At 55.9% G+C, this 26,772-nt stretch overlaps 3 protein-coding genes across 10 annotated transcripts in view; 2 read left to right on the top strand and 1 right to left on the bottom strand.

Moving 5' to 3' along the window:
* Window positions 1-11,177, top strand: part of GAS7 (growth arrest specific 7) — a 215,043-nt gene extending 203,866 nt beyond the window's left edge. For all 8 annotated transcript variants that reach the window (XM_060647259.3, XM_060647268.3, XM_060647266.3 and 5 more), the window contains 3 exons: window positions 2,306-2,385; window positions 3,717-3,815; window positions 4,883-11,177. In XM_060647259.3, the coding sequence (XP_060503242.1) occupies window positions 2,306-2,385; window positions 3,717-3,815; window positions 4,883-4,996 (293 nt within the window). In that variant the 3' untranslated portion in view covers window positions 4,997-11,177. The remainder of the gene's footprint in view (window positions 1-2,305; window positions 2,386-3,716; window positions 3,816-4,882) is intronic.
* A 3,358-nt stretch (window positions 11,178-14,535) lies between these two features.
* RCVRN (recoverin) lies at window positions 14,536-21,939 on the top strand. Its single transcript, XM_060647277.3, has 3 exons — window positions 14,536-15,046; window positions 18,734-18,845; window positions 21,547-21,939. Exons 1-3 carry the CDS (start codon window positions 14,666-14,668, stop codon window positions 21,660-21,662), a joined length of 609 nt encoding a protein of 202 aa, XP_060503260.3. The 5' UTR covers window positions 14,536-14,665; the 3' UTR covers window positions 21,663-21,939.
* A 1,597-nt stretch (window positions 21,940-23,536) lies between these two features.
* Window positions 23,537-26,772, bottom strand: part of GLP2R (glucagon like peptide 2 receptor) — a 54,877-nt gene continuing 51,641 nt past the window's right edge. Inside the window, exon 13 of the mRNA XM_060647257.3 lies at window positions 23,537-25,944. Coding sequence (XP_060503240.1) covers window positions 25,609-25,944 — 336 coding nt within the window. The 3' untranslated portion in view covers window positions 23,537-25,608. The remainder of the gene's footprint in view (window positions 25,945-26,772) is intronic.

Raw genomic sequence — 26,772 nt, 5'->3', positions numbered from 1 at the left:
CAGGATCACAGTCATGGAGCCCTGTTCCCCAGAATCTCACCTTCTTTTCTTCCAAAGACTCCTTGTCTCCGTTGCTCTGGACAGCATGTTACCCAGAAGATGCCTCCTTTTCTTCTCTCCTTTCTTTTCCTTCCCTCCCTCATCCTTTCCAAGGCTGCCGGAAGGGAGCACCTCTGGGTCCTCAGGGGGCTTGACCTCATTTGTCACCGTCACCCCCTTAGCTCGCGTTACTGTCGCGCCAACTCTGCCTGTGTCCGTTCCAAACACCAGACAGGTATCGGGTGACTTAACTGTCCACATGACCCTGTGAAGGTACTGTTGTTTTATAGATGTTCGCATAGATGAGGACACTGAGGCTTAAGCAGGTTCGTTGATTTGTGCAAGTTGCCACAGCTCCTGCACAGGGATGCCGGTAAGACAGCCCGGATACCCTGGTTCCAGAATCCATATTTTCCCACTCAGCTCGTTCAGAAGGGTACCCTTGGTTGTTCAGAAGGGTACCCCTGGGCTACTTGGAGAGAAGACACAGTCTCCTTCAGCTGCCCTATTTCCTGGTGTCGGAGAAGTTTTCCGAAGCATGTTCTCGAAATCGGGATCGACAGAGAGGGCTTTGGGAGTTTTATCATTGTACGTTTGTAGGGTGATATGCCGACCCCCCTCGGCCAGGCGGCGGGCGGGGGCTGGTGGGAATGTGTTTGCAGTGAAGCATACACTTCCTTCTCTCCTGGTCATTCCGTCTTGGGATCGGGGACCCATTCGCTGGCCATAGATCAAAAGCAAAATGAACACAGCCCTTGACTGCGTTCTGTTACTCAGCCCCGTCTCCCAGCTGGCTAGGTATAGTTCGGTAGAGGGGGTACTGAGCTGGGCCCTGGGTCACGTGGACACGAGTCTCCCTGATTTCTTTCACCTCCATTTCAGAATACCCGTGAGCCAGGGGATATTATTTTTTTTTTTTAATTTTTTTTTCAACGTTTTTTATTTATTTTTGGGACGGAGAGAGACAGAGCATGAACGGGGGAGGGGCAGAGAGAGAGGGAGACACAGAATCGGAAACAGGCTCCAGGCTCCGAGCCATCAGCCCAGAGCCCGACGCGGGGCTCGAACTCACGGACCACGAGATCGTGACCTGGCTGAAGTCGGACGCTTAACCGACTGCGCCACCCAGGCGCCCCTAGGGGATATTATTAAGTAACTTTGAATTTGCTGGAATTACCACACTAGACCTAAAGAGCGAGCTTCGGGTTGGCTCATGAGGTTTTCCCGCCGCGAACAAAGACCACAATGCCTTCCCGTCTCTGGCACCCTGCGATGATCAGAAAACCACACTGAGACGGAGCCGCGTGCTCTGGTGGTACCCCGGCTGCGAGGTGCACGCCACTCACCCGAGGCTCTTCTGAAAATGCAGTTTCCTGTTCGGCAGGCCTCCTCCGTGCCCGGAGACCTGCATTTCTAGCAAGTTCTCCGTGCACGTTGATGCTACAGGTCCAGGAACTGTGTTTCGGTTCCAGGAACCAGGTTCTTGGTGCCTGTGTACTTAGTAATGTTTGCGATTGTTTTTACATAAAGCGTGTTTTCTTTCTGGTTAACGAAAGGCTTCAAATGTACCTGCCGTTACAGAAGGTAGTAACATGCCAGCCATCGAGATTGAGTAGTTATATTGGTTTCCCGTCTCTCTTTTATGAAATAAAATGCCGTGGGAAGAGCTCATTCCCTCCCACCTACCCTGTTTCCCTCTCTTTGTCACCCCTGTCCTGGGATTGATATATAGCTGCCAGTGCATGTTTTTGTACCCTCGCTGCACATGAACGAGCCACAAACCATCAGACACGTTATTTTGTGTTTCAGAATTATATTCTGGGGTGCGCGCGCGCGCGCACACACACACACACACACACACACACACACACACAATTTGCAGACTTCCTTTTGAACTCTTGGCTGCTTCCAGGTTGCCGTGACATGTTTTAAAACCAAGAAGGACCCTCCAATGTCAAGTGAAACTGGGATCTTTAGAGAGGGAAGCTTTCCTTGGGCTCATGGTAGGATTGGGGGTGCCCTGGGAGCACCGCACACGTTCGCACGTACACACGCTAAGGAAACCCTCATCCTGAGTTTTTGGTTATCTGGGGTCAAGTTCCGATGGGCACTCCGAAGCTGTTCTCTCGTGATGCTGGGTGGCCCCTTTCCTTTGCTCTGCTTTCCATCTGTCCGCTTTCCAGTGGCTTCCACGACCCAGGGACACGAGAGGGCAGCCATGGTGAGGACAAGACAGAGTGTGATGGTGGCTGATGGTCTCTTCCAGGAGATGACCTCATGCGCTGCGTGGATCTCTACAACCAGGCCCAGTCCAAGTGGTTTGAAGAGATGGTGACCACCACACTGGTGAGTGAGCAGAGATGTGTAAGCGTGTCGGCACAGGGACCCGTGCTCAGGAAGTCCTGGGGGTGGGGGGGGGGGGTGGGGGGGGTGCTGGCGTCCGTGAGGATGATGGAGTGGAGGTGGCCATCGAGGTGGTCATTAGATCTGCTCTACCACCAAGGTCAAGACCTCGACCCTGAGCCAGTCTGTGTGGATTCAGATCCTGCTTGGGCACTTCCTAGCTGTGTGGACACAGGAGAGGGTTGAGTCTTACTGTGTCCTCCTTGGCTGTCCTCTGAAGGGTCAGGGTCATCCAAGGATGCCCTCAGCCAAATGTACAGTGGTGCCTTTAGGACAAATAGCCAGGTTGTAGGACGCATGACCCTTCCCACCCCCAGAAGGATAAGAAGCACGTATGGAGTGGGATGGGAGGTAGTAGGTACTTAGGGAGAATGGGAGGGGAGGTCCCTGCCCAAAGGGCACAGGGAATAGGCATCAGACCCCTTTTCTTTTGCCTTCCTGAGTATTTCTTGTGAAGGGAGAGCATCTCCTCCCCAGCACCCGTTGGATTGGACAGTGAAGCGTGGTTGGCACTTGGGCCATCGGGTTGGACGAGAAGGGAGGTCTTGGGCCAGGCATTATTGTCTCCACCGCCCAAAGCTGTCCTCATCCATCCAGCACAGGACAGAAGAACTCTCTGCCTTCCCCACGTGTCAGCCCCCCAGAGCAGATTAGAGGCCTCCCCCAGGGACAGTGACCCAGTTTTCCTCCTGGTTAATCCCCTAATTAAGCCCCCCTGACTTACCCTCCTTCCCTGTTAATCACTTAGGCAGTGACCTAGTTGTGCCCAGAACAGCAGTCTGATCCCCTAAATTCCCAAGGTGCGGAACCCTCTAGAAGCCAGAGGACAAACCCTTTCTCTTCCGTTTCCCAATGGCCATCCCCCCCCCCCCGCCCCCCGCTCCCTGCTTCCCCTGACCTGGTCTCTGGTCTGCACCTCAGCACCCGGAATGGACAGAGGAGGGGAGGCTGTTCCGCAGAGGCCCAGGGACAGAGTCCCAAGTGTCAGAGGCACAGAACCTCCACACGTGACCTATTTGTCCACCTCGTCGGGGAACTAGGGCTGGGTATGCACTGGTGCAGAATCAGGAGTCCGAGCCCAACAGACCCTGCTTCGAACCCCGCTGCTCCCCCATAATGCCGCGCGCTTTGGGCAAGCGAGGCTTGTGTGTTAAAATCATCGAGGACAGTTAAGTCGCGTGTCTTGCATACAGGGCGGGCTGGGACCTGCATGGTGGGAAGGTCCCCCGAGGTGAGGGCGCACGCTCAGGGCTGTGTGGTCTCCTCCTCGGCAGGAGCTAGAGCGGCTGGAGGCGGAGAGGGTAGAGATGATTCGACAACATCTATGCCAGTATACACAGCTGCGGCACGAGACAGACATGTTCAACCAAAGCGTGAGTTCCCTGCCCGGGGCCGGTAGGACCCACGGGGCGGGGCGAGAGGAGAGCCACCCTGCGTTGGGCTGGTGAAGGTGGTCCGTGGCAGGTGCTGGAACCCACGAGCCACCTCTTGGGAGGGGCTCACGGTCTGTTCTGCACGTCCGTGTGGCTCCATCCCAAGCACGTGAGCTGGAGACACACGTGAGCTGTTCCCTTGAGGAGAGAGAAGGTCATGACCATTGAAGTACTGAAGGCCTTATCGCCTCCCCTGACAAATGTCTTTTTTTGTTTGCTTATTCATTTATTTATTTTTTAAATGTTTATTTATTTTTGAGACAGAGAGACAGAGCACAAGCAGGGGGAAGGCAGAGAGAGAGAGGGAAACACAGAATCTCAGGCTGCAGGCTCTGAGCCATCAGCACAGAGCCCGACGCGGGGCTCGAACCCACAAACCATGAGATCACGACCTGAGCTGAAGTCGGACGCTTAACCGACTGAGCCCCCCCAGGCACCCTGAGTTTATTTATTTATTTTGAGAGAAAGAGAGTCACAGAGACAGAATCCCAACCAGGCTCCATGCTGTCGGCACAGAGCCCAACACGGGGCTTGAACCCACCAACCATGAGATCATGACCTGAGCTGAAATCAAGACTCAGGCACTTAACCGACTGAGCCACCCAGGCACCCCCTCCCCTGGCAAATTTCTTACCACCTGCCTGCTCACCCCCAAAATAATAAATAACCCAGAAGTGTTGTTCAAAATCTCTAAAGCTGAAGTTCTATCTGCCATGTTCTTGGATGGTTAAGGTGGGGACAGATGGAGGAGTTCCCGGACTGGTGGCCATGGGCCACCCTGCCTGGTCACGCAGGCCTGTGGGCTGGAGGGCAGAACGGGGACAGGAGCCTGGGGCTCCCTGCTCTTGCAACCCTGCGTACAGCCGTCCCTCCCCAAGGCCTCCCTTGGGGCCCCCACGACCTTCTAGAAAGGCTACTCCGAAGGCCAGAAGGCATAAGCAGCGTGGCCCAATGGTGCTGTCCCCAGCCGCCACCTCTGACCACGTCCCTTTCTCTGTCCCTTACAGACAGTCGAGCCTGTGGACCAACTGCTTCGGAAAGTGGACCCAGCCAAAGACAGGGAGCTGTGGGTCAGAGAGCACAAGACAGGCAACATCCGCCCTGTGGACATGGAGATTTAGACGGGCATGCACGGCCCCGGGGGTCCTGCCAAGGAGAGGGGCCGGGGGGTCCCATGGAGAGCAGGTGGCCAGGGGGCCGCTGCTGAGTGCAGCTGTCCTCCCACCCACTGTCCGGGTCTGCTGAGCTGGTGATTCCAGAAAGGCGGCCCCGCCGGGAGCTGCCCGTGTCCCCAGGCCAAGAAGACCGATCCACAGCCCTACCCTTGTCTCCGAGGCTGAAGCCCCCCGATTCCTGTCCTGTGCTTGCTGCTCCGAGAACAGACTGAGGCTGGAACTTTATGGTCCCTGCTGCACCCTGTAGGGGTCACATCCCCACCCAGAGCTGGCTGCGTCACACGCTTGTGTCCCCGGAAGCCCCCAAGGCCCTGCCTCCGGCTGTGTGGCGGGCTTTGGAGGGTCATGGGAGAAAGGTCCCTGTCTCCAACCCAGGACGAGGGTCGGAATCGTGGGTAGAAGGCACCGTTCAGCTCAACAGCCCGCACCCAGAACCTCTTGCGGCCCGCCCTCTTAGTTTTTTTTTTCCCCCCGTTGCATTCTGGAAACCCACATCCTGGCTCTTCCTTTGCCACTTTTCATCGTCTGGGGTCTTGGGAATAAGGCCTGGTTCCTCTCTACCCAGACTGACCCTGCCTGGAGAGGTCAGGACGGAACTACCTCATTCAGCACATCGGCCCCAAGTCAGAGTGTTGAGTCGTGTTTTTATATTCGGTCAGGCATCTCCTGTCAGGTCTCTGGGCTGGAAACCTTCCTCCAACCCAGCCCTCGGCTGTTTCCTCAAGGAAGCTCCCGCCCCCACCCCCTCCCGGGCTCTTACTGGGGCTGGGTCGGTCCCCTGTGGGAGATGGGTTGGAATGGGTCTTTGCCACCCCCAGAGGGCTCCCCCTGCTTGTGCGTGGGGGGTGGGGGGGTGACTCTCCAGCCCCCCCCCCCCCAACCCCCATGAGGCTTTCTCTCCCTCGTGGACACCGTGCGGACATGGCAGACGGTCCTGGCTTCCAGGCAGTGTCCTGTCACCTTGACCTCTGCTTCTGCACGTTCCAGAGCCCTGCTTGGTGCTGGTGCCCCCTTCCCCTTTTGCCACCCCCCCCACCGAATTCCTGGGAAAGCCGGGTTGGTGCGTGACTTGGGAAGCTTTCAGCCCGTCCCGTTGGGTCCTCGTTCACCAGTCTCTCCCTTTATAGAAACACGGCAAACAACCTTGTGCAGCATCTAACCCTGAGAATTGGCTCCAGGGGACCCGTAGAAGTGCCCCCTGAAGGTGGGCGTGGTCACACGGCCAGCAGGGGGCAGAGTCTAGCCCAGAACCCGTGCCCTGAGAGCCCATCTTTCTTAGTTCGTTTTTCCCTTCGATTACTTTGGACGTGCAGGGTCCATACCCCGCCCCCCCCCACCCCCCAACACACACAAGGTCACGATTCTAAGAGCACAACTCGCTGGTCCCTGGGTCTCACGTGCCGGAAGTTGATGACTTCGAGTCTTTCGGCCCCTCTTTCACTGATTCAGAATTACCGCCTCACAGCTTCTAGCAGAAAGATGCTGAGTATTCTAGAGCAAGCCAGACGTTGTCGCTTTTCTTCTTGAACTGTCCCCGACCCAGAAAGGCCAGCGTGAAAGCCTTCCCCAGCACGAGAGTGTGAGAATGGGTGTGTCCCTGCCACGGAGGACCACAGCTTCCAGATCTGGAGTTGGTGCCCATGACACCAGCGACCAATTTTAGGATGTTATTTCTGGGTTTCTCTATTCAAAATGGGTGCTAGCAGTCATCGCTTTGTGGCTTAGTAAACTAATTTGTGGGTGATTTTCAAATGTTCAAAGCTAGTAAGTAGCCTTGTTACTAACACAGATATTTTGAGTGCGATACGGCTCGTTGATTTTGTTTTCTCCTTCCCGTGTGAGGATTCTTGAGTCTTCCTTTGCTCCCTGGGACAGGGGGAGCTCTCTTGCCTTTTCCAGGGGAGCCTGGATTGGGCCCCGTGTGGGCCGGTCTATTTTCCGGAATCATTCTCCCCGCCCCCCCTCCCCCACGTTGAACACGCTTCTTTTCTTTGCTTTTCGTTGTTCTCTCCTCCTCCGTTCGTCGGGAATTTAGAGAAGGCTGGGCAGTGCGCTGAGATCTGGGGACAAGACCGGGCACGGGATCTCTTCGTTTGTGTAGACTTAGACTTTTTTCACCGGGGCTCTTGCAATTCGGTGACCTTGGCATTCACACCCAAGTACTCTCTGCAGCTTTGAGGTTTCCTGAGATCCTGTTAATGCTGGTAGATCCGCGTTCATTCATTCACTCGCTCACTCGTTCACTTATGGAGCGATACTGGGCATGAGCCAGGAGAGGTGCTGGAAACGTAGCCGCATGTGAGACCGGCACTCTCTCCCCATCCCCTTTGTTCTCCACGCAGACAAGGGGCTCTTGAGAGGTCTTTCTGGACAGTGAGAACATTGCATCTGTCCCACATTCGACCCACCTGGAGCCTGTAATGAGAACACAAACCACCGCCAGTGTGGGGTCCACCATTGGATGGCAGGTGGACAGGTGGACAGTCACAAGAGTGTAATCATCTGGTCACCAGAGCTTGCAGCCCGTATCCGACTGGGATCTCAGAGATCTCTCTTGTTTCTTGTAAATAACTCTCCTCTCTTCACAAAGAGGAATAACGAAGCCCAAGGCCGGCCAGCGAGCCCAGTGATTGAAGAGCGCGGTCTGTTCACGGGGCTCCTGCCCTGGGGGGGGGAACTGAGCTTAGGGTGAAGTCTAGAATGTCCCAAAGCGAGCTTTGGGAGTAGCGTTCTGTCTCGTTGTTGCTGTTCTCTTTTGTTCTTGCGTTCGGGTTAGAAGAGGGTGTGGCCGGGCGTATTCGGGAGTGTGTCTGGAATGTTCCTGAGCACCTCCATTGTTCTCTTTCTTGGAACAGGTGGGTCCTTCTCCCTGCCCCCCGGGAAACATGGACGCACCTCGTTTGGTCAGTGAAAGCCAGATCGTTGAGAAAAGAAATATAAGACAAATGGTGTGCAGAGTAAGTCGGTTTCCACGACAGTGTCTGGGAGAAATCTCTTGTTCCTTCCTTTTTTTTTTTTTTCCCTGTCGCCTTCAATCACTATTGCAAAGCACCGGCCAGCAGAGCCATAGGGTAGCTGCGATCAAGACCACCTTGGGTCTCCTTTCTACCCTCCACCCCCCTCCTGTCGAGCCAGGAGCATTTCTGCAGTAGGAGGCCCCCCTCATCGGGGCTGGTTAGCAACTGAAGCAGACGGGAACGCTGTGCATGTGCACAAACCAGGGCTTTTTAATCCCTTTGTGAGAACCAATCGATTACTGGATGAGCGGATGGGTGCATGAACATCTCGGGCTGAGCCAAACTCCCTTCTTGGAAACACAAGCCATAAACTTCAAAGGACAGCAAACACTTTGGCTCGTTTTAAGTGATTTCGCTTCCAGCCGTGCGTGGCCTTGACAGGGAGATCTTAAACAGGATCCTGTGCTGGTGGTCGTGTAGACAGAGAAAGCACTTTAAAGATGTGAAGTGAGGTACAGATCCACATATCCCCGCCCCCCCCCAACCCCCTCGCTCCTCCAAGACCTACTGCCTTTTCTTTTCTTCAGGTTTATCGAGAGGTATTTGACGTAACAGTATCGGGGCTCATTGATGTGCAGTGAGAGTCCCCCCGGCCCGTGAGTTTTGACAAATGCACCACCAAAATCAACATAATATTTCCATCACTCCTGAAAATTCCCTGCGGCTCCCTTACGGTCGATCCACTCCTGTCCCCCTTCCCCCCACTCCCGCTGATGGGTTTTCTGATGCTATGGTGTTTGCCTTGTCTAGAATGTCGGGGAAACGGAGTTGCCGATGCGGCCCTCGCGCCTTCTTCCTCTCGGCTTAATGCTTTGGGTCACCCACGTGCGTGTGTCACCAGCGTGTCCCCTTGTCTCGCAGAGTAGCGCTCCGTTGCACGGGTGGGTGACCCACGGCCGCTTCCCCGCTTTTTGAAGCGAGTTGTTCGCGCCCGTGAGTGGTTCCCGGCCCGGGGTCTCCGGCTTGTTTGCACGGCTGCTTCCTGTGTCTCCCGAGGCTCCTTCTCCAGATGCCAGCTGTGCCCACAGTGGTTCTTTGTGGTCCATTTGAGGCTTTTGTGCAGAAAGGGGCCAGGGAAGAGGGGGGAAGGGGGCCTCCCACTTGTGTCGCACTGTCGGCTGGCAAATCCACGTACTCCCGGGGACCCTGGCTTCAACCCCCCGCCGTGGCCCCGGGGAAGGCACTGAGCATTAGGGGGTGTGGAAAGCGAACGGACAAAGCGGGGGGTGAGAACTCGGGGCTGGCTCGTCAGCGGCCTTCCCCTGGATCTGTGTCGCTTCCTTGGGCTGCAGGTGTCCGTTCTGGTCTCCCCAGGCTCCTCCAGCTACTTCGAACGCTGTCCCCTTCTTGTCTCCAGTCCCTCACCTGACACCCGGTCGTGCCTGGCCCGGGCCCCACGGGCGCCGCCGTGCACGCTGGGGTCTGGAACTTGCCCGAGAGGGGTACCCTGGCACTTCTCTGTGTAGACGCAAAGCAGAGCTAAGATTAAAGAGTTTCCTGAGCTGGTGAGAATGAGGCAGTTCCTCCCGGGCCCCTGAAGGAAGCAGAAGTCATTACCTTTTGGGTCTCATCCGCCCATCTTTGATCGCGTGTGCTGAGGTCTTCGGGCGTGAAGAACGCGTCTCTTCCCGTGAGGTTCCTGTCACTGCCGGAGCCTCGTTCAGCTGGCGGTCACATCGAGCCAGGCGTGTGCCTGCAGCCCACTGGGTGGTGGCCAGTGGTGACGGAGATAGGACCAAACCCCACTAACGCCGGGCAGGCTATGGGCGTGACCCCCAAGGTAATGACTCCACCAACCGTGTCTTGCTTAGGTCCTGCTCAGTGGAAGGTGAGCCCTTGAAGGCAACCAGGCACACCCCTCCCCCCCCCAACCCCCAGCAAACAGAAGACATTCCTGGGTCCAGGCCAGGTGAAGGTGTTGGCCGTGGAGCCCAAGTCTGCAGGGTCCCATGCTTCGTGGGCGCCTCTGGGTCGAGATGTGCCAGGAAGGACTCCCAACATCCCACCCCCGCGGGAGAATTTTTTTTTGTGGACGGTGAAGGACCCAATCCTGTTGCAACAGGCTTGGGTGGGAATAAGACGGGTGACGACAACCGATGGTTCGTTTTCCTTGACCCTTTAGATGCTGGCGCGTGGCCCTGTCTGGAGCCTTTCTGTTGGGAGGGTCCTCTGACAGAGACGGGTGGCGGTGCCCCTCGGATCTCTCTGTGTGCCGTTCCGGGGACATTGACCCTTGGTGTTTGAGAGATGTTTCTAGTAGGATTGCAGTGGTGGAATGCAAAAGGTCTGGGCTCGCAGGTGCCGTAATGGGGACGGTGTGACGTGGGGACAGAGAAGGAAAGCATATGGCGTCAGGGCAAGAGCACTGGACTGGCCCCACTTTGCTGCCTCATTCGTCCTGTAACCCAAAGTGAAGTCACATTCCCTCCCGAGACCTCTGCACTCCCCTGTCAAGCGGAGACGGGCCCTTTCTGGCATTGCACTCAGCAGACTGGCTCTTAGCAGCCACGTGGACCCAGGAACAGACATATAAAGGGACACCAGCCATCCTTGGTGACAGGGGGTCCCAAATTGGCATCACTTCCCTTCCCTTCCTTTCCCTTCCCTTCCCTTCCCTTCCCTTCCCTTTGGAAGAGGAGATGGGGGCCGGGGGCGTGGGCAGCCCTTTCACAGACGAGCACATCAGCAAAGCCCGTGACAGTGGAATTTTCTAACAAAATAAACTTGCTTATTTGGTCTGTTTTCTGTAACTTTTGCTAAATACTTTATACATTTTTAATGTTAAAAAGCTGCGTCTCCTGCCAGCATTGCTCATCCTGGTATGAATGTGTTTACCCCACATTGTATATCCTTCCTTCCTCTGGCTGCCTAGATCAGTAAATAACATCGATGTACCATAATTTATAAGTAACACTGTTGAAACTCTGATCCCTATGGAGGCTGTAACTCGCCCTTTCCTCCGGTCCCCAGGCTGCCCCCCGCCCCGTCCCCCGTAATAGCATTTGTGTGTATTAATGCTAAAGAACTAATGTTTAAAGGGTTTAAATTTTGAAGGCGTTTGCTATATATAATTGTTCTGCATTATTATAAAGCGTTTTCAGGAAGTTAAATGCTCTCTCTCTCTCTTTCTTCCCCTCGCCCCCCCTTTGGCTCTGTGTATACACTCAAGATGCTTACATTCATCCCATGTAAAGTAAACTGTCCAGAGACACTGGGGCCTGCTGGGTGACCCTCCTTCCTGGAGCCCGCTGTCACCCTCTCCTTTGTATAAATGGGCTCAGCATAACCACAGGGCACCCAGGGGTGGTGATCATTTTATGCCTGATGTCTTAGCAGAGGGCACCTAGGCACTGACCGCCCCCCCCACCCCCAGATGGGTACCACGATGCCAGACCCACGCACTTGGCCCTGCTCGGCCCCCTCCCCTGGTGCCTAACGTCCCTGTGGACAGAAGTGGCTCCTGGCTTTTGTTTCTCCCTCCCTCCATCCATCCATCCATCCAACCATTCATCCATGCGGTAATTATCGAGCATGTACTCTATCCCAAACACCACTTTAGGTCATGGGGACGCATCGGCGAGTGAGCCCTGCCCTTGTGGACCTGGCTTTCCAGCAGGGAGAGGCAAACAAAGAAGGTCGACATAATAACGAATCTAGCATGGCTGTGGAAGGTGCTAGGTGTTCGGGAGAAAGAAGAACAGGGCAGGGTGTGAGGCTGACAGTGGGTACGTCGCAGTATTAAAGAGGGCAGTTGGGGCGGCCTCCTTGAGAAGGCGGCATTGGATCGAAGGCAAGGAGGCCCGGGTGGTGGGGGAGGCAGGTGCGGGATGGTGGACGGGGACAGCTTCTGTGGGGCTTTGCTGGTCCTTGAAGGACTCTGGCTTTCACGCCGGGGAGGGGTTTCTGAGCCAAGGAGCACACGGCCTACTTCATGGCTGTGGGGCTGGCTTCACAGCCTGCCGGGGACAAGGACAGAAGCAGGGACCAGACCGGTGACCGTGCCTGCAGGAGGTGGTATCGTGGAAGTCAGGGAAGTCATCAGGGGCCGGATGTGCCGGCACACTGGAGTGGGGTGTGACAGGTGCTGACGGGACAGGACGGCCCCAGGACTCCAGTCCAAGCCACCGAAAGATGGACAGCCATTTAGTGCAACAGGGGAGCCGTGGGAGGGCCGCCCGGACACCCTCTCCACACCCCCTTTCCGGGCACCAGTGCAGATGGGGGTGCCGGCTCCGGTTCCAGGACAAGCGAGGGAAGGCCATCTTGTCCTTCAGCTCCGAGCAAGGGAAGGTAGGAGTTGGGGGTGGCATGAGTGTGGCGGCCAGGCCCCCGTGAGCGGCCAAGATAGAGCTCCTGGCTCCGGGAGGGACCGACCCGGCCTCTGGGAAGAGACCGCTTCTTTCCGTGGAGGCAAGGCCGGGATGGGGAGACACAAACGGAGGTCCTCTGGTTGGGGGGCCGGCCTCCTCCCCAGCACCCTCTGGGGCTCGAGGAGAGTTTATGGCCCCAGCTCAGACTTAACAAACCCATTCACAATACATCATCTCCAACAACTTGTTTGACTAAGGCGCATACGCATAAACTCTCCCTCTGATAGAAGATGTTTATACAGGTTTTCAAACAAACCCCCCAGGTCATGACCCCTCTCCCAACAGCATCAACACAGCTGCCTGTGGTCCTTTCCACGCGGCGGGGCCCTCCTGGGTACGACAACCTGAGGAATGTGGACCCGAAGTACCAGGCTGCTTCCCACCTGGTTCTGGCTCCTTCCTCCTTGGCCTTGGCCAGGGCAGAAGGCCCCAGGGCGGAGGGGGGGGGTCTCTGACTGCCTCCTGTGTTAACCCAGGGCCCTGTCTCCTTGCCCACCACCTCTTCTACTGCCAGGGCAACCCCAGCTCTTGCAAAAATGGAGCTTCTTAGCCCCTCACTCAGGCCTCCTTGGGAAAGGAGGTAGTTGCAATATAACAAAAAGACCCCGAACAGAGAGCCTGGCAGACCAGGGCTTTCCTTCCGGCTTTGCCGTTTAGCAACGTGTGACCCAGGCAGGCTACATGCCCTTCTGGGCTCCATTTCCTCCCTATAATATGCCTCTCCTGATCCGCAGGCCCCACGCGGACAGGCCCAGCACGAACAGGCATTTCTAATCACCTCCCCCATCTGGTTCAAGGGCAAGAGGTGAAGCCTGTGGCCTCACTTTCATGGGCTGAGGTGGATTGGTTTGTTGGTTGGTTTTTGAGTTTGGTGACTGTCCTATTCCCAACTGCTCTTGAGAACAAATGCCTCGCTATGGGATAGTGAAGTTCTAGGAAAAAAAAGAAAGGCCTTCCATTACGAAATCACATGCGCTCACAAACCGGTGGGAAAAAATAGTAAGTAAACACAGAGACGCACAGAAACACCCCCAACATTAAGGCCTCCTGAGAAATCCTCTGGAACCCCAGGGGTCAGCACTGAAAAATCTGGTAACACTGGGCCGTCATCTCGGATGACCACATTCACATGGCTTTGACCACAGGCAGCCCCTTCTGTGTGTGGTACAGGCCTTACCACCTGTCTTGTCCCTGATTCACCTGCTTCGCTCACTTCCTCCACCTGCTGGCCCCTGAAGGCAGTCTACGTTTTGATCCCTGTTGCAGATGAATAAGAAGTAACATGAATTTAGCACTGACTGTGTGCCAGGCTCTAACTGCATTGCATGTATTAACTCATTTTAGCCTCAAAATAACAATGAGGTAGATACTGTTTTTATGCCTTGTCACTCAAGGAATATTCACCGAGAGCCCAAACCTGCCAGGCACCATTCGGGCAATGGCAATGTGGCTGAGAACAAAACAGAGAGAATCCCTGCCTTCACGGAGCTTTCGTTCTGGTACAGGCATAGCACACGGGATCATTAAAAGTGAATCAGGAGGTGTACCTGAAAGGGAGGAAAATAAAGCAGGGTTTGGGGCATGCAGACGGCTGGCAGCGGGGTGCGTTGTTGTAAATAGTCCAGCTTGCTGAGAAGGTGACATTTGAGGAAAGCCCTGAAGGAGGTGAAGAATTTGAGGAGCACTGTAGGCACAGAGAGGTTAAGAAACACGCCTAGGGTCACACAGCTAGTAAGTTGCAAAGCTGGGGTTTGAACTGGGGCTGGCTCCAGAGCCTGGCTTTTAAGGGTTGCGGTATAGGGCCCAATGCAAGATGCCACTCCTGTCCCTGGGACCTTCAGAGTTTGGGGTCGGGGGGAAGACAGGCCGTGAGCCTCGTGGCTTCTGGAAAGCTGGAGTCGAAGAGGAGGCGGAGGGACGGACAAGGGGCAGCAGGGAAGGCCAAGGCTTTGGCTCTGAAGTTTCTGACCTCCTGCCCTGTCCTCCCAGAAGGCCGAGATGGATTGGCCACCTGCTGTCAGCTCTTTATTTTAATCTTGGTTGGGGGGGGGGGGTCTTGGAGCTTGCACCCCGCCCCCACCCGATCCCGGCCCCTCCTCCCTCCCAGTGCTGGGGTGAACCCGCCACACGGCCTCTCATCTGCCAGCACCTTCTCCTCTGCCTCCAGCAGCACCCGCCTCTGCAGCCAGGAGACCGCGTCGCTCCCACCCAGCCGCCCGGCCTCACCCATGGGGAACAGCAAAAGCGGGGCCCTGTCCAAGGAGATCCTGGAGGAGCTGCAGCTGAACACCAAGTTCACAGAGGAGGAGCTGTGTGCCTGGTACCAGTCCTTCCTGAAGGACTGTCCCAGCGGCCGCATCACGCGACAGGAGTTCCAGAGCATCTACGCCAAGTTCTTCCCCGAAGCAGACCCCAAGGCCTACGCCCAGCATGTGTTCCGAAGCTTCGACGCCAACAGCGACGGCACCCTGGACTTCAAGGAGTATGTCATCGCCCTGCACATGACCTCCGCGGGCAAGACCAACCAGAAGCTGGAGTGGGCCTTCTCCCTCTACGACGTGGACGGCAACGGAGCCATCAGCAAGAACGAAGTGCTGGAGATCGTCATGGTCGGTCTCCAGCGCCCCGTGGTGGGACCGGGGTCACGGGCCTGGGGGGCGGGGTCCGGGCCCCGGCCGCCGCTGCCGCCCCCGGGGTGTGGGGGTGCCCCGACGGGGGCCGGGCCGGCAGGTGGAGCGGGGATCCCAGCTCTGGGGCTCAGGGGTGCTGAGTGCACGGGAGGAGGGGTCTCCAGGGTTTCTTCTCTCCCTTCCTTCCTTCCTTCCTTCCTTCCCTCCCTCCTTCTTCCTTTCTTCTTTCCTTCCTTCCTTCCCTCCTTCTTTCCTTCCTTCCTTCCCTCCTTTCTTTCCTTCCTTCCCTCCCTCCTTCTTTCTTTCCTTCTTTCCTTCCCTCCCTCCTTCCTTCCTTCCCTCTTTCCTTCCCTCCTTCTTCCTTCCTTCCTTCCTTCCCTCCTTCTTTCTTTCCTTCCTTCCTTCCCTCCTTCCCTCCCTCCTTCTTCCTTCCTTCCCTCCTTCCTTTTCTCCTTCTTCCTTCCTTCCTTCCTTCCCTCCCTCCTTCTTCCTTTCTTCTTTCCTTCCTTCCCTCCCTCCTTCTTTCCTTCCTTCTTTCCTTCCTTCCCTCCCTCCTTCTTTCTTTCCTTCCTCCCTTCCTTCCCTCCTTCTTTCTTTCCTTCCTTCCTTCCCTCCTCCTTCTTCCTTTCTTCTTTCCTTCCTTCCCTCCCTCTTTCTTCCTTCCTTCCCTCCTTCCTTTCCTCTTTCTTCCTTCCTTCTTTCCTTCCTTCCCTCCCTCCTTCCTTCCTCCCTTCCTTCCCTCCTTCTTTCTTTCCTTCCTTCCCTCCCTCCTTCCTTCTTTCCCTCCTTCTTCCTTTCCTTCCTTCCCTCCCTCCCTCCTTTCTTCCTTCCCTCCTTCCTTCCCTCCTTCTTTCTTTCTTTCCTTCCCTCCTCCCTTCCCTCCTTCTGTCCTTCCTTCCATCTGCCCTTCTGTCCACGTGTCCTTCCATTCATCCTTCCAACCTCCATTAAAATGTGTTTCCAAACCTTCCACGGTACATACTCAGCTTCTTCCAGAATTAGTTTTAAGTCTGTAACATGTTTCCAACACACAGCAGAAGGAGGCCAGCTTTGAGGGACGTGAAGTCTGGGTTCCAGTCCTCATGGTCTTTCGTAGCCTGGGACAGGCCACTTCACCCCGGGCTGTTGGGTGGGGGGGCTCTGCTTTCACACCCACCGCCCCCCTCCCCAACCGTGTGCTCTGGACTGAGCGAGGGGTCTTCAGGCTCCTTGCTGGCCAGCGCTTCTGAAAACACACTCTCCTTCCTGCCCGCACTGGCCCAGCATCACATCATTTGCTGTAAATAATTTAGGTGTCTCGAGAATAGTCCTATTTAATAGGTGAAACTTAAAAGCAATTGCAATTGCCTTTAATGCCATCATCCAGAGGGAGAGACCGTCAGCATATCGGTATATGCCTTCCCAGCCCTTCATCTCTATATATTTAAAAATAATTTTAGGAACTATGGCATAGCCATGTATGATTTCTATCAGAACTTTCTTCAGTTACGATTTTGTTATGTTTTCTCTCTCCATGGATCCTCTTCAAAACCATTTTTAATAGTTGCTTAAAATTCCATCTTAATGGAAGTGCCATAAAAATATATATAAGTAGCCCTATATTTTTGGGCAATTCGGATGCTTCTATTTTTTCCGTATGATGTCATTTGAGGTGCTCTTCACTTGGTATCTTTTCCCTAAATCTTTTTAGTCCCCCCTCACTTACCCCACATCCTTGCTTTATTTCCCTAATTCCGTGCCTGGCGAGAGGGGAGAATGTCTCCGGCTTTTATTTCATTTTTTTGGTGCATTTGTAATCTTGTTTTCGTTTGCACGGCCCACCCCCTGATTAGGGAGAGACCATAAACCAAGTAGCCAAGAGGGCGGGCCGCGGGCAGCAGACTCTGCTTGGGCCTCCCGGTCAGGGCGGGAACCTCACTGGCACCCGGGCACCACCCACAGACAGCTCCCCTGGATTGGCAGGTGGCCTGGGACAGGGACCGCGTCCTCAGAACCACCTAGAGGGGGTCAGGCCCAGCCGTGGCCTGCAAGTTGGTTGCTCCTTGAGGAAGAGGAGGAGGGAGGGGAGGGAGGGGGGGAGGGGAAGAAAGAAGGGAGGGAAAGAGGGAGAGGGGGAGGGGTAGCAGCCAGCCGCTGAGGCCGTGCAAGGTGGTGCCCGGGTTCTGCAATTCACTCGATCGCGCGGCCGCTGCCCTGGGAGGCCCAAGTTATGGGTTCTAATCCCAGCTCTCGTGGCCTTGGAAAAAATCTCTGGGGCCCGGGGTAAGGCCTGTTCCTTCACTGAGCCCCTGGCGGTCTGTCCTCGGAGTTAGAAGCAAGGTGGGGCAGACGGGCATTGTGGCCGGTGTTTAGCAGTTGGGCCTGCACATGGTCGCCCCGGCTCAGGACAGAGAGAGGCGTTCAGGGAGCCCCCCACCCACACTTGCTGGGCCCCCCTAGGCCCTGAGTGCTGCCAGCCAGGCTCCTGCCTGGAGTGGATTTTTGCTTCTCTTGCTACAGCTTGCAAGCGGAGGGACGGGGGAGAGGGGGGACTTGGGAGGAGACTTCCCAAAGCTTTTGACCTTCCCTCCAGGCCAGTTTCCCAGGCTTACTGCCCCTGCCTCGGTGTCTCCAAGGTGCCCCCCACTCCCACCCAACACGCCTGCCTGCCCTCCAGGCCTGGACTTACTGAGCTGGTGGAATCCTAGTAACCCAGAGCTGGCAGAGCCCAGGGAGACCTGCCCAGGTCTCCCCTCCCTGTCACGGGCCCTGCTTTGTCCTACGTCACACATCGAGCTCCTTTACTAGCTCGAGTAGAGGGAGGCGAGAAGGATCCTGGAGCCTAAATCTAAATCTTTCTCTGGATCCCCCCCCCTGAGCGGAAGCATAAATGAGAGGCTTCCTGTGTCCTGGGTGGGGTGGGGGTGGGGGTGGGGGTGGGGGTGGAGGTGGGGGCTTTGGAATGTTCTTGTTGACACTCCCCTCTCCCTTCTCCAGCCTCTGGGATGCCCTCCAAGCGGAGATTCTAGAACCAAACTGCTGGGTTGGAATCTCTGCTCCTCTGCTTCTGGCCGGGAGACTTTTAGCACACTAGTTTATCTCAGTTTTTCACCCATAAAATGGGGCCAGTGACACCCACCTCGTGAGGTTGTCGTGAAGGTAACATATGAAGGTGTTTGGAAATGTGGCACGGGAAGTGTTCAACACTTCTCACCAATTCTTACCATGCGGCCAGCCCGGCTGGGCAACCAAGGTACCACATGGACCCGGAAGAAGCCGTTTGATATCCTAAAACTTCCGGGCATAAGGCTCAAGGTAGCGGATCCCAGACTGCAACCTGGGGGCTGCTGTGGGCTTATCATCACAACGCTTTTAACTTCTTCCTTTTATAAAATGAAAGTAATGTGCCTACATGGTCGGGAAATGCAAAAGGCACAGGAGGGAGAAAATAACCGACAGCCTCTTCACTTCACCACCATGTTCCCTGTCCCTTCTGAGGATCTCAGAGGTGGAGACACCCCAACCCCACTCCCGTGAATTCTGGTTCAGCAGGGCAGCCCGGGGCCTGGACATCTGCCTTTCAGTCTCTGCCATAGAGGATGCTTGGCCCCGGTGGGGGGGGGAGGGGGGGAGCACACAGGCTTCTGCTTCTCCTTCTGATGAGACCTTCGTCTTTATTTGGTGCAGGCTATTTTCAAAATGATCAGTCCCGAGGACGTGAAGAACCTTCCAGAGGATGAAAACACCCCAGAGAAGCGAACCGAGAAGATCTGGGGGTTCTTTGGAAAGAAAGACGATGGTGAATTCCCTCCCCTTCATAGCCTGTGGTTTTACAGTCACGAGTTGTTTCCTGGAGACCCCGAGAGTGATCCTTCTGGGGGCCAGTGCCCAGATAGGACCAGGGACACCTCATCCCAGCATGCATGGCAGGGCTGTCTGGGGGCTTGGAGTTGCGGGCAGGGGACACCCCATCCCAGCATGCACTGCAGGGCTGACTGAGGGTCTGGGGTCGGGGCCGGGGGACACTCATCCTGGCATGCACTGCAGGGCTGACTGAGGGCCTGGGGTCGGGGCCGGGGGACACTCATCCTGGCATGCACTGCAGGACAGTCTGGGGGCCTGGGGTCGGGGGCAGGGGACACCCCATCCCAGCATGCACTGCAGGGCTGTCTGGGGGCTTGGGGACAGGGGCAGGGGACATCTCAACCCAGCATGCACTGCAGGGCAGTCTGGGGGCCTGGGGTCGGGGGCAGGGGCCACCCCATCCCAGCAGGCACTGCAGGGCTGACTGAGGGCCTGGGGTCGGGGCCGGGGGACACTCCATCCCAGCATGCACTGCAGGGCTGACTGAAGGCCTGGGGTCGGGGCCGGGGGACACTCCATCCCAGCATGCACTGCAGGGCCGTCTGGGGGCCTGGGGTCGGGGCCAGGGGACACTCATCCCAGCATGCACTGCAGGGCAGTCTGGGGGTCTGGGGTCGGGGGCAGGGGACACCCCATCCCAGCATGCACTGCAGGGCCGTCTGGGGGCCTGGGGGGGGGGCCTGGAGGGGGGTCAGCAGAGCAGTCAGCAGGGCCCAGCTCTGCTCCCGCCCTGGAACAGAAGCTGCTGATGGGGAATGCCACCACACGCCCCTGGCTCGCCCAGCTCCATGGCTGCCTGAGCTCTCTGGGGCCGAGGGAAGGCTCTGGATGGTGGGGCGCCTGTGAAGGACATCTTCTGTCGCCAGCCTCAGCCGCCCTCGGAGTGGTGGAAAGGCCAGCAGCTCCTAAGCCAAGCGGACGCAGCGGCAGGTTTAGAGGAACTACAAAGCAGCTTTCTGTTTAAACGGGCTGCTTATCCGCCTTAGACGCTTGGGCGTGCTTTACTCGGTCTTAAGGATGCTGTCTGCAAGGTTAGGACAGGGCCGGCCGACTTCGGCTCAGTCTCCGGCCGTATTAGCATCGAGTCCCCGGTAAGTGGGATCTCGGCTTACCTGGTTTTACTCTAGGGAGTCAGTCTGGGTCCCGGAGAAGATGGAATTCGATTTAGAGTAGATTGCAAGGGATTTGCTGAGGAAGGGCCCAGGCAGGCCGGGCTCGGGGAGGAAGGAGGCAGAGGAGGCCGGGAATGCCACCAGACTGCAGAGAAGGTGGCACCGGCAGAGGCAGGTACGGCAGAGAGTGGCTTCAGGCGGGGGCTGCAAAGTCACGTGGCCACGGGGGCCCGGATGGTGAAGGGACAGAAGGGGACAGTAGGCCTACTACGTGACAGGGACTGGCAAATAGTGGTCTGATGGCTTCCTGCTGATTGCTGCAGGCCCACTGGGGCCCGCTGGGACCTCATCACCTGATTTTCTTTCTTTTTTGGTAAATTTTTTGTTTACTTATTTTTGAGAGAGAGCACAAGCGGGGGAGAGGCAGAGAGAGAGAGAGAGGGAGACACAGAATCCAAAGCAGGCTCCAGGCTCCGAGCTGTCAGCCTGACGCGGGGCTCGAACCCACAATCCATGAGATCACGACCTGAGCCAAAGTCGAGGTTCAACCGACTGGGCCGTCCAGGCACCCCACCCCCACCCCCACTGGCTCTTTAACCCCATCTGGCACATCGCTCAGGTCTGCCTTGTGTGGGGTCCCCTGTTCTACCTGAAAACTGACCCAGGTGAACATCACGGTCACAGGAGGCGGTGGTGTTCGGGGGCTGGTTCTGGATGGCCCCACTGGAGACAATGAATGCCTCACTCCACAGTTGGGCTCTGACTGTGGAAGTTTCAAGCTCTGTGTGAGGCTGATGGGGCAGCTGAGCCTTTAAAACCCAAATTTCACGACCCAGACCTGTGCAGAGAATCACCCTGAATCCTAACCCGGGAAGGCACTAAGGATTTCCAGAAGGCGCGGAACATAGGCCAATGGAAACCCAGTTCAGTTCAGCCGAGCTTTGCATGTAGCAGGTGCTGTGCACAGAAACGTAAGCAGAAAGAAGCTCCTCCTTCCAGAGGTTTTTCAACACGGGACTGCCTTCCCCATCAGACCAGGAGCTGCAGCGACCTCAGCCCCAAGCACAGTGGCACTGCCACAGCCCGAGCACTGGGAGGGGGACAGAGAGACCTCTCCGCGAGCCAGGCTCTCCCAGGGAACCACGTTTGGACCCCTCACTTGTCACTCCTCACTCCCTGGGTGGATGCTGTTTCCTCCTTCTGACAGGGATACTGTTTGCTTTGCTCAGTCTCCCAGAAGTCCCCCCCAGGGCTTGAAGCTTGGGGGCTAGGGCAATATTCTAAATATTTAATAACCCGCCAGAAGAGTCGAGGCACCGGAATGCACCCTGGAGGATCACCGAGAGGCCCAGGGCGCCCCGGGGAGGAGCTGGGTCTCTGGGGGGCGGCACCCTCGGGGGGCGCAGATACTCCGTGTTTTCATATTGGATAACGTCCGCACGGGGCGCGCTGGCCGGCGTCAGCTCGGCCGCAGCTTGAAACAGCCGAGCCTGACGGCACTCTTTTTCCCCCCTTCGCCCACAGACAAACTCACGGAGGAAGAGTTCATCGAGGGGACCCTGGCCAATAAGGAAATCCTGCGACTGATCCAATTTGAGCCTCAAAAAGTGAAGGAAAAGTTAAAGGAGAAGAAACCCTGATGCCAACTGCGCAGCCCTTCCCCTGCCGCGCACAGAAACCCGGGCATGCGCACACCTCCCCAGGGGCCAAGGGGGTTTCCCAGGCCTTAGCGTCCCTCCCGTTCCTCCCAGCCACCTCCTCTCCCTTGCCCGCCCCTTGGGGCCTCCGTGATAATCCCAGGATTGGGTCGCTGGAGTCCTACCAACCCTCCCCCACTCCCCCCCACCACCGTGTAAGCTCCTTTGTGGTTTGCTGGGTAAGCAGGTTCCAATAAATGCGAGAGGAGCTGGGCACACAGCTGACTGGTCGTTCTTGAACTGGGAGAAGGAATGATTTCTGTCGTCTCAGCCTCCCAGACCAGGATGTATGGCCGTTGCAGACACCCGCCAGGGTGGGGAGGGGTGAGGGGAGGGGAGCAAGCATTGCCCTGCTCTCTGGCAGATGGAGGGCTGCAGGGGGTGCCCTGTGGGCCTCCAACAAGCTGTTCCAGGTGGTGAGGTTACCGTGGAGACCCGCACAGCAGGGGCAGGAGGGGCCGGCTGCTCCAGAGGGTCAGGGAAGGGGTTATTGTTAGAATCACCTGCCTAAGACGCCCCTCCAGTATGAGACAAGTAGGAGCCAGCTCAAGGGGAGAAGAAGGACCTTGGGCCCAGCTCAGGGTAGCCCAAGGGTACAGCCAAAGGGCTTCAGGGTTCCTTCGCCAACCCCCACCCCGCCCCCAGCCCTCCACGAGTGAATCTGATTTGTTGGGGAGTCAGGTTGGGGGCTTTTCACTTCTCTCTGAAGTCAGGGCACCCATGTCACTTGAATTGAAAAGGAGATAGGGCACCTGGGTGGCTCCTCTGGTTAAGCGTCCACCCAGGACATCGATTTCGGCTCAGGTCATGATCTCATGGTTGTGAGATCAAGCCCCGGGTGGGGCTCTGTGTTGAGTGTAGAGCCTACAATGAGATTCTCTCTTTGCCCCTTCCCCCCACTCACAGGTGCTCGCACACTCTCTCTCAAAAATAAAAACAAAACAAAACAAAAATGCAAATTAAAACCACTCCAGCTACCACCCCATACCTGTTAGGATGGCGATTATCAAAAAAATAGAAAGTAGGTGTTGGCAAGGATGTGGATAAATTGGAACCCTTGTGCTTGGTTGGTGGGACTATAAAATGGTGCAGTTTCGGAGAACAGCTTGGCCATTCCTCAGCTTGGTTAAACAGAATGATCATATGATCCAGCCGTTCTCCTAAGCATCTATCCAAAGAATTGAAAACAGAGACCCAAGCAGACCCCTTCTCACCGCCATGCTGACACAGCATGATTCGACAGTGGCTAAAATGGGGAAGCAACCCAGGCGTCCATCAACCGATGAATGGATCGAAAAAATAGCCGTACAATGGAATATTATTCTGTCATAAGAAAGAATGAAATTTGGGGCGCCCGGGTGGCTCAGTCGGTTCAGCGTCCAACTTCGGCTCAGGTCATGATCTCACGGTCCGTGAGTTCGAGCCCCACATCGGGCTCTGTGCTGAGGGCTCAGAGCCTGGAGCCTGCTTTGGATCCTGTGTCTCCCTATCTCTCTGTTCCTCCCCTGCTCTCTCGCGCGCTCTCTCTCTCTCTCAAAAATAAACAAAAAAGAATGAATGAAATTCTAGTACATGCTGCAACATGGATGAGCCTTGAGGACATTATGCTGAGCGAGGTAAGCCAGTCACCAAAAGACAAATACCGTGATTCCGCTGATATAATTAATGTACCTAGAGTCGTCACGTTCAGAGACAGGAGGTAGAATGGTTGTGCCAGGGGCTGGGGTGGGAAGATGGGGGGTTATTGTTTAATGGGCGCAGAGTTTCCGTTTGGGAAGGTGAGAAAGTTCTGGAGACGGACGGCAGGGATGGCTGGACAACAGTGTGAATGCACTTAATGCCACTGAACTATAGACTTAAAAGTGGTTCGAGTGGCAAATTCGGTGTTATATATATTTACCCACAGTAAAAAACAGAATCACTCAAGAACTTCTAAAAAATACCTGTGTCCAGGCTCATTCAGACCAATTTCGTCAGAATCTCTGGCTCAGGCCCCGGCCATCAGTGTTTCTAGAAATTTCCTCAGGTAATTGTCATGCCAGGATTGAGACCCACTAGGCCAGACCTTCAAAGCAACAAGCAAAGTGAATGACCTACGGGGTGGTCTAGGTGAGGGAAGACACTTGCTGCCCGCCCTCTTGACCACTGACCTCTGACCTCTGTCCCCTACCCTTCTGCCCACTCCTCTTGGTCCCCGAGGAGGCTTAATGCCACAGCCCTTTCTTCTACTTCTTTTTTTTTTAAATTTTTTTTTTAACGTTTCTTCATTTTTGAGAGACAGAATGCAAGCAGGGGAGGGGCAGAGAGAGAGGGAGAGGGAGACACAGAATCTGAAACAGGCTCCAGGCTCTGAGCTGTCAGCACAGAGCCCGACGCGGGGCTTGAACTCATGAACCGTGAGATCATGACCTGAGCCGAAGCCGGCTGCCTAACTGACTGAGCCACCCGGGTGCCCCCTGTTTCTTCCACTTCTACCTAAGAACAGCTCACTGGGTCCTTCAAGGCACCAGTAAGAAACACATGTCAAAGAATCGACCACATACAAACCAAATTAAATAAACTTGTTATTTTAATGTTTAGCAAGACAAGAGCAAGCTGTGTGTGTGTGTGTGCATGTGTGTGTGTGTGTGTGTGTGTGTGTGTGTGTGTGAGTGTGCGTGCACGCGCCCACATGCACGCCATTTGCGGAGTGAAGACAGGGCAGGACATATTTACAGATGCTTTGGGGAAAGAAAAGTTCCCTCTATTCGAGGCCGGATCCCGGGTGACTCACCCGCATCTGATGATCCCAGGACATTTCTGTCCTGTGTCACCGATGAACGTGTGCTGAGTGCCTACTCTGGTCCAGCTGTGCTGGGACCCCAGCTTTCTAGGACGAGGAAAGTCAGAGACATTGAGAGCAAGGAGATATTAGGAGGATGTGTATTTTAATGACTGAACTCTGGAAAATCTGGACCCCGCCCCCCCACGAATACCCCTTTGCTTTGTTATGCCCTCGTCTGTCCTGGGGAAAGTGCCAAGAAAACCTCAATCGCCAAGATAAATAATATTTTGGGGCAATCGTTTAAAAATAGAAACGAATATTAAAAAGTCCATGACGAGCAGAATAGTCAATGAAGTCAGGATCAGACCCCGCCTTTGTAGGAACTGACCTCACTCTCAGCCTGGCCCCGGTTCTGATAAAAAGTTATGTTTATAAAGGGCCCATCCACTGTAGCTTGCGGATTATAGTTTATTTTTTTAATGTCGTGTTAAAATATCACTGATCGTGACAATCGAGGTGTTTTTCCCAGGACTGTCCGAAATCTTGTACCCAAACTGCGTTCTTCACCTGCCTCACCCTTGTCCCCACCCGTGTTGCAAAGCATCCTTGACAATGCAGTTGCCAAATAAAATACAGGATGCAGGACTTCATCTGAGTTGCAGATAAAGGGGAATACTGCTACAATACGATTATTCATGTATCTGAAATGCAAATGTAACTGACTGTTATGTATTTGAACTCCTAAGTCTGGCAACCCGCCTTGATAAATACCATACCGTCCCTCCCCCTGTTGCGTGGCTGTATCTGGTCCCCTGGCAACGTACCCGCCCACGTACACATGCATTTTGCACTCTCTAAAAGCGACACTCCAGGGAATGAACACGCGTTTCTCTAGGCCGTTCCTCCTGTGGTTTTCCTTCAGCCCCTTGACTTATGCATTCAGTCGCTGAGCCTGACTCTAATGGCCCGGACCCCGCTCAGCCTCCGGATCACGCTCCCCTCAAGGTCTCCAGCATGCAAGACTGGGACGTGAACTTGATGCCAAAGTGGCCGGGGTGCGTGGGGAAGACCGGTGACTCTGAACCGTGCTCTCGGGGAGCAGAGCCAGGGCGGTGGGCCTCCAGCCTAGATCTCGCTCTCTTCCAGAATCTCCTCCATGGTGTGGGTCAGGGTGAAGTCTCCCTCGCTGCTCTCGGACAGGCTGCTGCCCCGGGGCCAGGCCCCGTGTCCCCGCGGCGGCCGAGCGCCCAGCCCCCCCAGGCCCTGCATGGCCAGGTGCAGGAGCTGCCCACCGCCCGGCGAGGGCTGCGGCTTCTGGAGCGTCCCCTTGCCGTCTGCCTGGGACAGCTTCTTGGGACATTTCCCCAGGAATCGGAAGTTCTTCTCCAGGGCCCAGGCCCTGCAGCCGGAGTGGCGGGCGAGCAGGAAGCGGACCCAGTGCTTGCGCAGCTCAGCCTTCACCTGCCGGGGTGGGGGTGGAGGGGAGAGAGGGCGGGTCACTGCCCTGGAGTCACTCTGCCGTGTGTGTGTGTGTGTGTGTGTGTGTGTGTGTGTGTCCTCTCGGTGATTATTTACTGCATGGCTCCTACGTGTCGCCGCTGGGACACTTACCTCCTAACTGGGGATGATGAGCAGACAGAAGAAACTGGGAAGCACAGGACGCTGAGCAGGACAGTGGGGCGAGGGGGCAGAGCTTTGAGATACGGTGTTCTGGAAAGGACTGTGTCAAGGCAGCACAGGACACGTGCCTGGCGGGCAAGGTGCCCCCTCGCGAAGACAGAGGCAGCAGCAATGAACAGGGAGGGGGAAGCGGGTTTTGCTGTCGAGAAGCTCCCATTCTAGTGGGTGAAAGGGGGCCTGGAAATTCCACCAACTCCTAAAGCCGAGAGAGAACCGTCTGGCCCCTGCCCTCCTCCTTTCGAGCCCCTTTCCAAGGCTTGCAATAATATTAATAAGAAAAGCCATCATAGTTACCAGGTGTGGGGCTTTTCCCAGGAGCTCAGCAAGCCCAGGGCAATACTATAGGGCAGGGACAGATATTATTCCCAATGTACAGATGAGAAAACTGAGGCTCAAATAGCTACGGTGCCCTGATTGACTCAGGGTTGGGTTCTGAGCTTTTCACTCATCCCAACACCTTTTCCCACTGGTCTCAGCTGCCTCCTGCTCCCCCTGCTGGGTGCTCAGAGTACAAATTTGTCCCAATACGTGCCCGGCACTGCACCCACCCCACCCCACGGCACCATCACACGACCCGCCACCTCCAGGGGGGACAGCAGGAGGCCAACC

The sequence above is a fragment of the Panthera onca genome, chromosome E1 (genome assembly GCF_046562875.1).
Source record: "Panthera onca isolate mPanOnc1 chromosome E1, mPanOnc1 haplotype 2, whole genome shotgun sequence".
In the NCBI taxonomy this organism is placed as follows: Eukaryota; Metazoa; Chordata; class Mammalia; order Carnivora; family Felidae; genus Panthera; species Panthera onca.
Note: the sequence above shows the minus strand (reverse complement) of the source record. Positions and strands in the feature narration are given on the sequence as shown.